The following is a 15153-nucleotide window of genomic DNA, read 5'->3' as shown; positions in this document are numbered from 1 at the left end:
CAAAATATACATCTCACCCCTAGCTTTAGGTTGAGACATCATTCTTCCCATATCTCTAGCATTTGGTTCATCCCATCTTCTTGAAAATTCAGCCACATAACTGATGAAGTTCATGGCTTCCTCTGCTATCTCGTATTCAATATGGCATGCACAATTAGCAATTTGTGAATTAAGAACAGAGAACACAAAAGAAAAACAATTCAAAAACTTTAAGACTAACTAAAACTAGCTGAAAGGTAAACTAAAACATAAATAAAGAAAAAGAACAATTAAAAAGAGTTAGTAAAAAGAAAAGAAAAGTCACCAAACTTGTGATGAAGATCACAAGTGTTCTCAAAAGATCATATCACTGCAAAGTGGCACCATCCCCGGCAACGGCGCCATTTGATTCAGGCCTAATTGGTGTCTCAGCTGATTCGTGTCCAGCTGGTGCTCCTTGATTGAGGGATTAATCAACAAAATTTATAACCTATTACACCATATACTAGGGTAGCAAAGACAAAGCTACTATAGCATAGTGGCTCTAGGATCGTTCACTGGGATGGGTTTTCACTTCACAAATGATATCAATTCAAAGCTCAATTGGTGCATTTTCATTTCAAGGTTAGCTTTAAAGGAAAACATAAAGATGCTTGAATGAAAAAGGAAAGGTTTTAAGCTAACCAAAAGTAGTAACTGATTTTACTTAGAAAAGCAAAGGTGTTTCTTGGAGTTTCAGATCACTAGGCTCAGATTCCTCATACAAAAAGGAAAGTTCCAGTCACTTGTTTCTTTTCCTCGCATTAGAGAATTAACATATAGTTCCTTCTCCAACCGGTATTGTACAGATGCTTCCCATTACTGGGTTCAAACACTAAATCCCTCTCACTGATGCAACTTGCAATGGCTCATACCTCTCACCTAGCACTTGCCATTCAAGGTGATCTTTAACCTTGGATTTCCCTTCACAAGCTCGCAAGAGATAACTAATGGATGTCTCCTTAGAGTCCAAAAGCTTACCAAGTGTTGGCTATTCTAGAAAATCCTACCTTCAAGTCACCTACCAGAGGCTCGCAAGGGGTAAACTAGTGCATCTCCATGGTTAGAGATCACTTGCCTTACCAAGTGTTGGCCCAGGTGATTCCAAGGTGTTTTAAGCTAACTAAAAACATAAAAACCATCAACGGGTCACACTTTCTCTTCATTAACAACTAAAACAACAGAACTTCCAATTTATGCATGAGGGAACTTACCCGGCTACCTTAGCTCCAAGAGACAAAGAGCCTAGCCTCTCATCCTCTGAGAAAACATCTCAGAGAATGTTTGGCTAGCAAGAAAATGAAAATGAAAGAGAAAATAAGAATATAAAGGAAAAACAGAGCAAGTGCTCTATATTTTACTTCCTTCCCAAAACTGTACAAAGGATTCAACACCTCTAACACCCCTCAGAACAGGCTCCTCGGGTTCACTTTATACCACAATTACACTTACAGCTATTACATAGATATTTTGCCAAATTCCTAACTTAAAAGCTAAGGAATTCTATCACTGGTGGTTTACAAGGAGAATTTGGGCATTTAGGCAACAAAAATCTAATGAAAAATATCTCCTGGTGTCGGTTACAAATATCAGGAAGCTTCAGGACCACTTCGCAGGTGAAAGGTGAGGTCTGCGAAATTTCGCAGGTGCACAAGAAGAGCTGCGAAATTTCTTCATAGCAACTAGCTGCTTCAACACCTTTGCAAAGTGGACTTCCATCTTGAGGTGTTTGGCTTCCATCGTGGCGTGAAGCTTCAGGGGAACTCCATAGCACTGTGCAAAAAGGCTGCGAAATCACTTCGCAACAAAATGGCTGATTCCGCAGCACTTTTCTGAAGCCTTCCTTCAGCTTGGAGCAGTTGTCTTCCAAAGGCTGTAACTTCCTCATTTCAACTCCAAATTGCACACGGTTTGAAGCATTGGATTGTTGACTTCCTAAGCTTTCAAATGACATATTGTATGCATAATTTGGACTCCAGGAAGTGCTCCAAAAGTGGCTGCAGTGACTGTCATCAAGAATGCTTCCTCTGTTTTCTTCACTCTGTTTTTTCCTCTTTGCTTTTCTCCTTGCATTCCGGATTTGCTTATGGCAAAGGACTTCAAAGCTTTGATTCTTCATTCCTCTAAGCTTCCCATTGCTTGCCAAGGATTCCATATAACTCTCCTCAATCTCCTAATGCTTTGGTGATCAAAATACTAACAAAAACACCAAAACTTACACATTTTGATTAGAATTAATTGAAAGGGGCCTTAACATGCTAATTGGGTTAAAAGGCACTAACTACTACTCAAAAGTGTTTAAAAGGATTAATTATAAGCTATGAAATAGCACTTTTTGAGTAGTAATCAGTGCGTAAAGAGAGCAAAAAAATGAAGACCAAAGTAGGGAAGACTGCTTTACTTCCAGCTCCCAGTTAGTTCTCAGGGTGATGGTGAGAAGAGAGAGCATTTAGACTATGAGTGCACATATGATAGCCCACCAGAGCCCCTATTAATTCGAAGCATTCTTAGCAGACCGGTTTCATGAAAAATCTGTTGCTTGACAAAAAGCATGAAGCTAGTTAAAAATGGAGATGAGTGGTGAACTTTTACCTTGTCTCCATTGTGGAAGACGAAAGCTAATAAAATAGCAGAAGGAATTCCCACAAGATAATACGATCCTAGATTGATAAAGGCACCGATGTTCTGCCAACCACGTCCTCTACCAGTGCCTAAATGTTAATGCATGATGAACAAATAAATTAGCTGCTGCGGACAACACTTATGATAGGGAAAAATATGATATGGGTTTCTTTTAATATCGAAGAAATTAATGCCAGGAGCAGTATGACGAGTACTGCTAAACATGCAGCTTGTAGATGCCCTGCCTCGAGTTCATTTGAAACATGAGTGCTATACAGAGAGAAAGAATCGGTTTAAAAGTACATATTCAATGTTGAAGGCTTGTTTTGAATTTACATTTGAACATCTAATCCACATGGGATGGAAGTCCTAGCTGTTAGAGATGAGCTTCCAATAATGTCAAATGTTCAGTTTAGAACGACTGAGTATCTCCTGGCTTCACCGAGTCCACAGGGGATCATCCAAACTGTTCCAGCTGTATCGAGGCTAGACAATGGATTTGTATTAGAGAAATTATTAAAACTCCATGGAAATCAAGAAAATCTTGGAAAGGAAGATGAATGACATACTGATTCAGAGCTCACGTGATTGAAAGCACTGCAGTCTCCAAATTTGGATTAGGAAGGAGACCAGATAGGAGGAGCATCATCTCTAATGACCACCACTCCATACTGTTCAACAATACACATTTCAATAGTAGGAAAAGAAACGATAAAATAAAAAGCAAATTCAGAATTTCTGACTTGTTAGGAATGTAAGGCAGTTGTAAAACTCTGGCATTCTTTTCACTTCCCTTTTGTTGTCTTCTTGACAACCAAATGAAGTACTAATAAATGGGGACTAAGACCACAACAGCCGAAGGAATTACAACTCTATTCCTTCACGGAATCACGTATTACCAAATGAAGTATTAAGAAGGAAAGAGAAAACCTCTAACCTGCAACCATCCAAGGTATCATGTATTACCAAGAGTAAACTGAGCTTCCCAATTATGAGCTTCTTATAATAAAAATATAAGATTTGCGGAGTGCTTGGCATTTTTTTTTTCTTGTTAATCCTTATCAGTTCATTAAAATTTGCGTATTAAAAATAACGTGAAAGATAGGGTTGCCATATGAAGAGATCATTTTGGGAGCTTACTCAAACCTTCTCATCAAGGTTAAATGCTTAAATTGGATTAAAAACTATGAAGACATTTTCCGCACATTGAAATAAGGAATAAGAAGAGAGAATTCATAGAAATTCTCATTTATTATTGTGTTTGCATTACTTGAAGACAAGGGGATGGGTCTTGTTTAATTAATTAAATAATTTATTTTTTTAAACTCCTACTCGTTTAATTTTTTGTTTTTAAAAAATTTAATTATATTAAAAATTGTGACAAAGCAATATCCCAAGTGTCACAAACTTGCTTGCTTGCTTTTTTTTTTTTTTTTTTTTTTTTAATTTAAAATTTAAATCGGTCTTAAACCATTTATTTTTATCTAAATCCTTCTCATCAGATAGAGTTGGATGCTTAAAAAGAAAAAAAAAAAAAAAATCCCTTTTCACCCCTAAAAATAAAATTAAAATAGAAATTAAAATTCATTTTAATAAAAATAAAAAAACTATTTTTGTTAGGATTTTTATTGATCCTACGTTCTAATTTACTTCTATTGTCATTCTCATTCCTACATAAGAATCTAAAAACAAAAATAAAAATAATGGTTGGGTATGTGAAAATATGAAAAATAATTTTTTTAATTATTTATTTATTTATTTCTTACTCATACAATACACATTGAGTACTGGTCTCATTCTTACTCTTATATAGCAAACACAATCTCAAAAACAAAAATGAGAACAATATTTGAAATATGAAAAAAAAAAAACAAAATTTTAGGATCCAATCAAGATAGATATTTTTGCAATATTACATGGTAGATACTTTATGATAACATTTTCTTAATCCTCATACTATTTTCATTAATTAACTTGCCTTTTCCTTTTTATAGAGGGAGATAATGAAAAAACTTTTACATCAAAGTAATAATAGCATAAAAGAAAAATGAGAATAATGTAATCATGCATCATTTAAAACAAAAAACTTAATTTTTTTTAGAACTTTGACTTTTCATTTTCAAAGAATATGTATTTTGGGAAAAATAATCCTTAATACTCTTAAACAATCAAATTAATCAACATTCTAAACTTACCCTCAAACTCCTCTTCTCTTACCTCCCACCAACTATCACTTTTTTTGTTTGTCATTTAAAAAAAGAAAATTATTTTGACAAGACAAATGAGTTATCATTACTATTATTATTTTTTAAAAAACATAACTTGGACACATGACAATCACCATAAGGTATGCTTTTTTTTTTCTCCTCCTTCATAATATCTCTATCTTCTTTTTGCTTTTGTTTTTTAAAATATGTTAGCTTGATGAATTCTTTTCAATTTCAATTTTTTTTTTTATAATATTTCATCTTTTATATTTATTAATTTTAATTATTTATGGACATTTTAAACATAAAATAATAATATATAATAAATAATTAATGATAATAAATTTAATATACAAATAAATACATGATAAACAAATTTAAAGATTTAGAACATAAATTTTTCTAATGTTTAATATTTTTAATTAAATAATATGAAATTTTGGTTGTGATTCTAACATTTTGTTTTATTAATTTTTTATTTATATTTTTCATAAAAAAATGTATTTAATTGGTTATATTAATTTTTCTTAATTTTATTAAAAATTAAATTTTTTGTATAGTGATATTGCGCATTGATCAACATAACCATAAAAAAAGTATCATTCTTTTATGAAAAATGTATTCCTCTTCTATGAAAAAAAACATCACTTTTTTAATTAAAATAAAAAATAACAGTAAAATATGTTACTTTTAACACACGGTACTTTTAATATATTGTAGAATTATTTTTTTTCTTTTATTATTATTATAAAAGAGTGGTATTTTCTTTTTCGAAAGTTATGTTTATTAGTGCGCAACTTCATCATAATTTTTTTTTTAAATTTTTAATAAATTTAAAAGAAATTTAACATAAATGATTAAATATAATTTTTGTGAAAAATATATTTTATTTTTATTTTATATAAATAAAAATTTTAGAATTTTAATAAAGCAAAATGTTTGAACCACAACCAAGCTTTTTATTTTTTCTTTTAAAATAAAAATATTAAACATTTTAACTACAAAAAAAAAGTTAAAACCACATTCAAGTAAGAATTGTAAGCAAAAAGTTAAAAAAACATGATAATTGATTTTCAATTTCACATGAAAATTTAAAATTTTTTAAAAATAGAAACAATAAAATAATATGATAAAAGTATTTTTATTTAATCTATAATAAGATATATCAAATAAATTAATATTTTATTTAATATGATATATAAAATCTTATATTCTAAACCTCTTTGTACATTAATTTTTTCTCATTCGTTATTTATAATATACTATCATTGTTATTATTATTATGATTATGATTGTTATATATTTAAAGTGTCTCTAAATAATTAAAATCGATAACTATGGAAAGTTGCAAGAGTGAAAAAAACGAAAATTTAAAAAATATTAATTATTTTCTAGATAAAATGAAGAAAAAAGAAAAATAATGTGGCAAGTTGATTAGTTACATGTCAACCTTAAAAGTAATTGACATCTTTTAACTTGTTATTTCAAGGGGTTTTTTTTTTTTATGAAGGATAAAGGAATAAAAGGAGTTACTATTTGTATACATGTTCATTGGATTACTTTTTAAAAGTTCTTAAATATTCTATATTTTATAAGTAATGAACCTTTACATAGTTTACCTAAAGAAAAATCCTTTTCAACAAGGGAGAGGAATGAAGAAACTTATACATCAAAGTAATAATAGCATAAAAGAACAAAGTTCAGATATGCATTACTATTTGATAATACTTGTAACCTACATTTTGTTGTTCAATTTCCTCCAATATTTCAATTTAGTCTTATACTATAGCTGACCATAAAATGAGAACTCTAATATTGCAATATAAGTAGTTGAATTGTGACATTAAAAGAGTGATTTTAATAAAAATGTTTTGCATGTGAGACCTTTTATGATAAGAAGGAATCTATATGATCACGCATGCATGTTTTATTGATGTAAAAAACTCACTTTTGTTGACTCTAACAAGTTTTTTTGGTACCATGTTCATTGAACACCACCAAAAATTAAAGATTTGATTAAAATGCATGATTAACAATACTTCTAATTAATTATAAAGCAATAAATTTTCATGTACTACTACATTTTTTTTCCTTCAATGTAATAATTATCTTGAATTTTTTGTACCATATTCAATTTTGAGTTCTTAAATTGGAATTTCATTATACTGACTTTACTTCTTATGGATAATAATTTGCATTTTGAAAGAGTTTTCATGGAGATTATATTTTATCTCACATGAATTTTCCATGAAATTCGTATCAAATTGATATGTAACATAAAATTACAAATTGCATGTACCCCACCTACAAATAGCCCTAAATTTAGACTCTGACTTTGAATTCATATTCTTATAAACAGAATTCATAGATTCTTAATATGCATAGAAAGAGAATTATTGAATTTAATGTATATTTCAGCTCAATGCACTGTCTCAACAGGGATTATAGCGTCATAGACTCTATCTGTAGCCTTCTTTGCCTATACAAAAAAGAGAGAAGACTTCAATTGGAGGAGAAAAAAAAAGGAGATTCAAGCACTGAAAATGAAAAGAAGGCAAGAATGCTTTACTTCATCCTCCCAGTTAGTGCGTAGGGTTATGATAAGAAGGGACAACACTTGAACTATGAGCGCACATATAATCCCCAACCAGAGGCCCTAATCCAAACATTTTAACAGACAAGATTACATGAAATCACTTGCTTCAAGTTAATTGGAGACGACAAAAAACGTATTCTAGTAAAAGGGAGAATGGTGAACTCTTACCCTTCCTTCAATGTGGAAGACAAAAGCTAATAAAATAGCACATGGAATTCCCACAAGATAATATGATCCTAGATTGACAAAGGCACCAATCTTCTGCCAACCGCATCCTCTAGCAGTGCCTAAATGTTCATGAACAATAAAATTAGCCGCTACAGTCTACATTCAAGTTCTGCAGAAGATCATCTTCAATATTCCATTCAGTTGATGGAGATTATATTCTAAGTGCAAAGTGATTGTGTTTTTTGTGACAACAAAAATGTGTTTTGTTTAGTGGTAAATGTTGACATTACTTCAAATATTGAGTAATGAGCACAAACATTATCAAATAAAAGGTGGTGGTTTGTCTGTTTTCTTGTGGTTTGTCTATTTTCTTATGGTCTGGAGCCTTAAAGAAATGGATGATAATTATATTAGTAGTAGATGAAAGTCAAGAAAACCTGAAAGAACACACTGCATTCCATCTAGGAAGTTGGATAATGCAAGAATTGGCATCATGGCTGCTACATATTTGACCACTTCTATTTCATTGCTGTAGGCATAGCCCCAGATGTTCCTTATCAATATCAGAAGTAGTCCAATGAGAGTGCCTTCAGCTATGGCCATGACTAAGACGACAAATACTGCTAAACGTGCAGCTTGTGGATGCCCTGCCCCAAGTTCATTTGAGACCCTTGTGCTGTACAGAGAAATGAAGAATACATGCATCAAATCAAAGTTGTGGGAGGCATGGTTTTGAGTTTCCATTACAAAATCAAGTTCACTTGTGGTTGAAATCAAGATGATATCCTACAAATTAATTAGTTGACTTTCTTGTAAACCAAGTATGGGAATTTTGGCTCTGAATCAAGTCCTAGCCGTTAATGATAAAAAGTTCAATGTTGAATACATGTTCAATTTAGACCGACTTACCTCACAGCTCCACTGAGTCCAAAGGGGATCATCCAAACTGTTGCAGCAGTATTAAGGCTGGGAAACAAATGTGTTCCACTAAGATCAGACTATAATGTGGGGTTGTACATAAGAAATCAATAAAACTCAATGGAAATCAAGAAAATCCTAAGAAATGAAGACAGATAATGTTGGGATTGAACACTCACCAGATCGAAAGCACTGAAGTCTGTAACTTTGGATTAGGAAGGAGACCAGATAGAAGAACCATCAGCTCAAATGACCACATCTCCAAGCTGTTCAATTTTATGGAAATAAACTGCATTAAAATCTTTAGACACATTGAATACAAATCACGATAATGAGACTGTTTCATAGTAGAGGAAGATAAAATGAATTTTCCAGATGTTTTTGTTATCCTCTTGAAAGCATAAGAAATGGAAATTTACCAGACCATAACAGCAGAAGGAATAGCAAGTCTAAGAAAACTAGGGATATTATGCAGGGCCTCCTTTGAAAATCCCGTCCCAGTTTTCGAGCAAGAAGAAGAGAATTTAACATATAGTGCCAGCAATAAAACATTTATCCAACAGGAGATGCTATTTGCCAAAGCAGCCCCTTTACTTCCGAGGCCAGATTTGAAAACCAGAAACCAGCACACCAGAACATGCAGTAAGGTTGTGATTCCAGAGCTCAGCATCATTGGGAAGACTATGTTTTGGGTTTGCAAGAATCTGACAAGGCACTGAAGGAGGCCATAGGCAAAGAGGCTCGGGATCATGAAACGGGCATAAAGTTCGGCTTCTTGTGATATCTCAGGATCTTGGCCCACGGCCATTAGAATGGTTCCTGTATATGCCCAAATGGTAGCAAGAGGTATGCTAACAATTAGAAGAATAAGCATGGCCCTCTGCATGTGTATACTGAGCATATGATATTGCTTTGCTCCATAGGACTGCCCACATAAGGTATCCAATGCACTTGCCATCCCCATCTATACATGCAAGCAAAACCAAAGACGAAAAACAATTTTTCTTGACAATTAACCATCCCCAGAACTAAAACAAGAAGGAAGGAGAAATGAAAGGCAACTGACCAACAAGCTGAACCCAGTGACAGATGCAAAGGAAGTAGCCATGGAAGCAGCCGAGAGAGACAACTCATCCAGATGACCCACAAACATCAGTGATATCACCTCCAAACACTGCTGCAATAGGCTGACGGATATCAAAGGTCCTGCCAACCACAACTGCTTCTTCACTTCTACTACTACCTTCTCCCTCTGAAGAACCTTCTCCATGCTTATTCCTCCGCCATCTTGTCCACATAATTGGATCAGTGGAGTCCTCAGAGTTGGCTTCTCATCCTCTCTATCCATCTTCGCCTTCACACAGAGATCATGCATGCTCAGGTAATGCTTCTTCATATATAACCAGTTATCTTTTCTTACTGACTAAAATACCCATCAATTAAAAAGGAAATATTTTGGTAACTTAGTGTAGAAATTAATATTAAATGAACCTATATAGATATCAAAAAGTGAACCTAACTTATTGGTGGGACTTTTGACAAGAGTACGGTAAATTAAAAAATAATTCTTAAATTACAGTAGTAGGAAAAATAATTCCAACTCGGATTGATATGAGGGACCATCGAATGTTGTTGCTCCATTTCCTCGGCCTTAACCTCTTCCTCGTCCACATCCTTGATCTTGAACCTGAGCCTCTCCCTATTGTTCAACAAGTGGTGTGGGAGAGTATTGCATCTGTGTCGCCACATCATCTCTAAATGGATGTCCTAATGATTGTAGTGACAAAGTAATGAGTGGTGCTGTAGGTGGAGTAAATGACACATCGATACTAGACGACATAGGTATATGAAAAGAAGACCCAAAAGTAGAAGAATGCAATAGCTCTTGCATGAATGATGTCCCAACATCTTCCTGTATCACCCCCTTAGCAATGGATGAAACTGATGAATAAGGCAGTGATTGGTCAAGTGGTGTAGAAAAATTGAAGGAAGAATGTTGTAGAGCTGATGATGGAAAATATATAGATGCATCATTGATAGGGAAGTGTGGATCATCATAAATATGGCCTCCACGTGTTCGTACACCTCCACCTCTAGTCCGTACCCCACCATCTCTCATCCCTACCTCCTCATCCGATGATTGTCTCTCTGTATCAACAACATTAGGGGGAATAAGCAACCTATCGACCTCGTGTATATCTGAATGTCTAGTCCGTAGCCCACCACCTCTAGTCTGGACCCCACTACCTGTGGTCCGCACCCTACCACCTCTAGTCCGCACTCCACCACCTCTAGTTCGTATCCCACCACCTCTAGTTCGTACCCCACCATCTCTTATCACTATCTCCCCATCCAATGATTGTCTCTCTGTATCAACGACATTAGGGGGAATAAGCAACCAACCAATCTCGTGTATAGCCTCTAAAGTGGTTGCACATAATTGATGAATTTCATCATGATGACCTATATTCGGTGTATCTGGAGCAGTCCATAGATGTATCTGTTGCAAACTGCGATTCTGTGAGAATTAAGAATGAAAAGTTAGATGTTTTTCTAATTAGAAGAAAAATATAATAATAAATAAAAAGACATTGTAATTACCACTATCTCCCATGAAGATCCATGTGGAGTCAGGAAAAGGCGAGTGATAGAACGATACCACACCATATATGGGTGGTTGTACCCGTAAGAAGTATATGCTGCCTCAGCTCTAGCAAGATGATCGTACCTAGCCTCCCACCTTTGAATATAGTGGTGATGAATACTCATCCAATCCAAATCATGTCAACCCCTCAAATCATATCTATGTAATCCCAATTCTGTATCGCATTGCTCAGGAATATGCTATAGTAACCCAAACTGCCTCAAAACACGATCAGGTCTATGCCACTCCACTATGGGGAAACAGATAAGTGGTGAAATAGTCAACCACAAGTCAGAGACAATAGTACAATAATCTGGGAGTCTAGAGATGACATTATCAGTATATGGCTCCCATATAATCTGCAATTAAATTTGAAATATGACTTACATTATTTAATAATATTATGATTATAAATCGTATAAAAAAATTATTCAAAATAATGAATTTCTCACCTACTCTGGCATAAGTTGTTCAAGTAGATATCTATACTGAGGTAACACATGCATAGACATCGAAGTAGTACAAAATTTATCTCTCCAACTACAAAAAGAATATATATTAAAAGTTTTAGTAATTGTTTATTTATGCATATATGTGTTTACATATGCTATAGCTAAGGTTGAATACATACCGCATGCCTAAAGGTGGTTGTGGCAGTACTCCATCATGTGGGGCCGAATGTAAGCGCATAGGTGCTATGAAGGGAAAATCTATCCCTTATCCATAACTGTAACAAAATGAGAGGACCCGATACATCATGTGCATCAATATGGGATGCTCAACACATCTCTCGATATAGCCAAACTAGGCAAGCACTACCCCAACTATAAGTACCAGTAACTTTAAGATCCTCAAGTAGTGGTAAAAACATTAAGTGTACCATATTGTTCGATTTATCTGCAAAAAGAAAACCTCCAATCAACTGTAAGATGAATGCCCTGACATAGCATCTCACGGACTCCACATCAACGTCAGGTGGCAATGAAGGAAAATGTTCTGTCAACCAAGTCAAACGAAGTCTTTGTCCAGATATATCTTTATCTCCAGACACTACTCCTAACAATGTATCACACACCTCTCTCCAATCCAACCACGTACTACCGCTAACTGCAACACCATCAATCGATAAACCTAAAATAATGCTAACATCATCTTGAAGTGTGATGGTACACTCTCCTTGAGGTACATGGAAAGTGTAGGTCTCAAGGCGCCATCTCTATATGAATGTTGTAATGAGGTGACAATCCAATGAAATGATACCTAATCGGGCAACACCACAGAATCCAGATTGTTGCAAATATGGAATGATATGTGCATCCAAAACACTATTACGATAAAAACTAGTTTCACGACGTCGACAATGGAGCTCACTGGGATCATTTCCTTCCTATATAAGCGAAGATCGATGTACTTCTTGGTTATACAAAATAGAACGATCTACAAGTCCAAGATCTATGAGAATGTATTTCCTGCATCATTTAAATTTTTTTAATATTTTAATATTCTAACATTTTACAATTATATATTTCTTTGCTTTTTTAAAATGGATATTTAAATGTATATAATATTTTAATATTTAAATATATATTATATACACCGTTACTATTTTATATTATACACAATTACTTTTATATATATTATATACATTAAAATATCCATTTAAATAAATCAAATAATATTTTAGTTTTATTTATACTTTTATTTATTTTTTATTTTTAGCTCTCAATATTTTACAAGATTTTTTGCAATAATTTAAGACTAATATTAATTTTTATAAAATATAGAAGATAAATTCATAATTTCAGATAATTTTCTACTTATATTTCTTATATTTTAATATTTTTTAAATAATATTATATGTAAAAAAATAATAATTTAACACTAACAACCATTACTAAATTTATTTATTTTATTATATATTCTAACATTTTACAATTATATATTTCTTTTCATTTATCCATTTAAATTTATATAATATTTTAATATTTAAATATATATTATATATGAATTTAATATTTAAATATATATTATATACCTTTAATACCCACGATTACTATTTTATATTATACACAATTACTTTAAATAAATCAAATAACATTTTAGTTTTATTTATATTTTTATTTTTACATCTCATTGTTTTACAACAATTTTTTCAATTATTTAACACTAATATTAATTTTAAAAAATATATAGGATAAATTCATAATTTTGGATAATGTTGTATTTCTATTTTTAAAATTTTAATATTTTTTTCAATCATATATTATGCAAAATATATAGAAATATAATTATTCTATTATTATTATTTTTCATTCTCATTTTACTAATATTTTATTTTATTTTTAAATTTAAAATTTAATATTTTATAAAACGTATTATTTGATTGATAAACATAAACAATAATCCTATTATTTTATATTAATTAAATAAAGTAATATCATTTTTATTTTTTGAATGATTTAATTCATTTATCTTTATATAATAATAATTTACAACAAATAGTATTCTAACAAAATTACCATAAATCAAATAAATTTTAAAAAATACATGTAACAATAAATATCTATCATGCATTATACAATAAATATAAAATAAAGGCAAAAATATTACCTACGAATAAAATAATATATCTTTTATTTTTTTTGAATGATTTAATTTATTTAAAATAATAATTTCCAATAAATATTATTCAAACAAATATTATATAATCCAAATAAATTTAAAAACTTATATAATAATAAAAACTATATATTATAAAATAACTTGAAATAAAAATAAAGCAAAAATATTAGTAGTGAGTGTCGAAGAAAAGAGATGAGATATGCTCAAAGTCTACCAAAGATGGAATGTGAAAAACTGATAAGTGAAAAATTGACTTTCAGGTGGGGAAGATAGGAAAATGAGAGTGAAGAAGTTTGAAGATAAAAATTAGAAAGAAGAAGTTTGAAGGTGAAAATTTATAGGGTATGAGAAGTTGGAAAAAGGTAAGATGAGTGTAGTGTGTAGGATAAATGGTTAAAATTTGAGTTTCAAATGGAATTGGTGGAGTATAACGGTAAAATTGGTGGAGTAAATTGGAGTATTAAATGGGTGAAAATGACAACACATGCAATAGGTAAGATTCTCTTATACTTATACCTATGGGCTAGCTATGAGAGGATAACAAACTTTCTTCTTCAAATTTGTATTAGGTATGAGAGGGTAGCAAACGGTCTTCTTCAAATTGGTGTGAGGGTAGCAAATGGTCTTCTTCAAATTGGTCTTAGGTATAAAAGGATAGCAAACGGTCTTCTTCAAATTAGTGTGAGGATAGCAAACGGTCTTTTTCAAATTGGTGTTAGGTATGAGAGGGTCGCAAACGGTCTTCTTCAAATTGGTGTGAGGGTAGCAAACGGTCTTCTTCAAATTGGTGTGATGAAGTATAATAGGTTATAATAGATATGGAAACACATGACATTTTAACTTAAAAGATTAATATTTTTAATCTTAAAATTATATAATATAATTAATTTAAAAATTAAAACAAAACAAAATTATTTATTTTGTAAATAATTATTTAATAAATTAATAATTTTTTTAAACTCATTTTTCATATAAATTGATAATAGTTTTTTTTTTAATTGCAAAGTGAAAGAAAAAAAACAATAAATAAATATTATTTATATTATATTAAAATTAGTAAATTAAATTAATTAATTTTAGTAAATTAAATTAATTAATTTTTAATATATATTTATAATAATTGTATGAGTATAATTAATTTTTTAATTTTGAAATAGATTCAAATATATTTTTATATTAAATTATATTATTTATTTATTTTATAAAACAGATATAATTAAAGATATTAAATTGAAATTTGGATGTAAATCGTCTCTTGAAAAGACGATTTTTACTTAAATAATTTTTTTTTTTTTTTTTAAGAGACGATTTCCATTTGAGATTTTTTTTTTAAGGGATTTTTTTTTTTTTTGGGAACG

At 31.3% G+C, this 15153-nt stretch overlaps 1 protein-coding gene across 1 annotated transcript; it reads right to left on the bottom strand.

Moving 5' to 3' along the window:
- Positions 1-7157: 7157 nt before the first annotated feature.
- Positions 7158-9814, bottom strand: LOC117904279 (protein DETOXIFICATION 16-like). The gene is made up of 8 exons (XM_034816806.1): positions 9596-9814; positions 8949-9493; positions 8709-8795; positions 8521-8577; positions 8049-8287; positions 7612-7730; positions 7417-7503; positions 7158-7326 (listed from the first exon to the last, which is right to left on the bottom strand). The coding sequence occupies exons 1-8, from the start codon at positions 9797-9799 to the stop codon at positions 7267-7269; spliced, it is 1398 nt and encodes a 465-aa protein (XP_034672697.1). The 5' UTR covers positions 9800-9814; the 3' UTR covers positions 7158-7266.
- Positions 9815-15153: the final 5339 nt, after the last annotated feature.

This window comes from Vitis riparia, chromosome 17 (assembly GCF_004353265.1).
Source record: "Vitis riparia cultivar Riparia Gloire de Montpellier isolate 1030 chromosome 17, EGFV_Vit.rip_1.0, whole genome shotgun sequence".
Taxonomy (NCBI): domain Eukaryota; kingdom Viridiplantae; phylum Streptophyta; class Magnoliopsida; order Vitales; family Vitaceae; genus Vitis; species Vitis riparia.
The sequence above is the reverse complement of the archived record's forward strand: the minus strand, read 5'-3'. Positions and strand labels throughout refer to the sequence as shown.

Coding starts and splice junctions, on each gene's coding strand:
- LOC117904279 (XM_034816806.1), bottom strand. CDS start 9,799: ATGGAGAAGGTTCTTCAGAGGGAGAAGGTAGTAGTAGAAGTGAAGAAG. Junction 9,494..9,595: donor TCACTGGGTTCAGCTTGTTG/GTCAGTTGCCTT, acceptor TTGCATGTATAG/ATGGGGATGGCAAGTGCATT. Junction 8,578..8,708: donor ACTTCAGTGCTTTCGATCTG/GTGAGTGTTCAA, acceptor TTTGTTTCCCAG/CCTTAATACTGCTGCAACAG.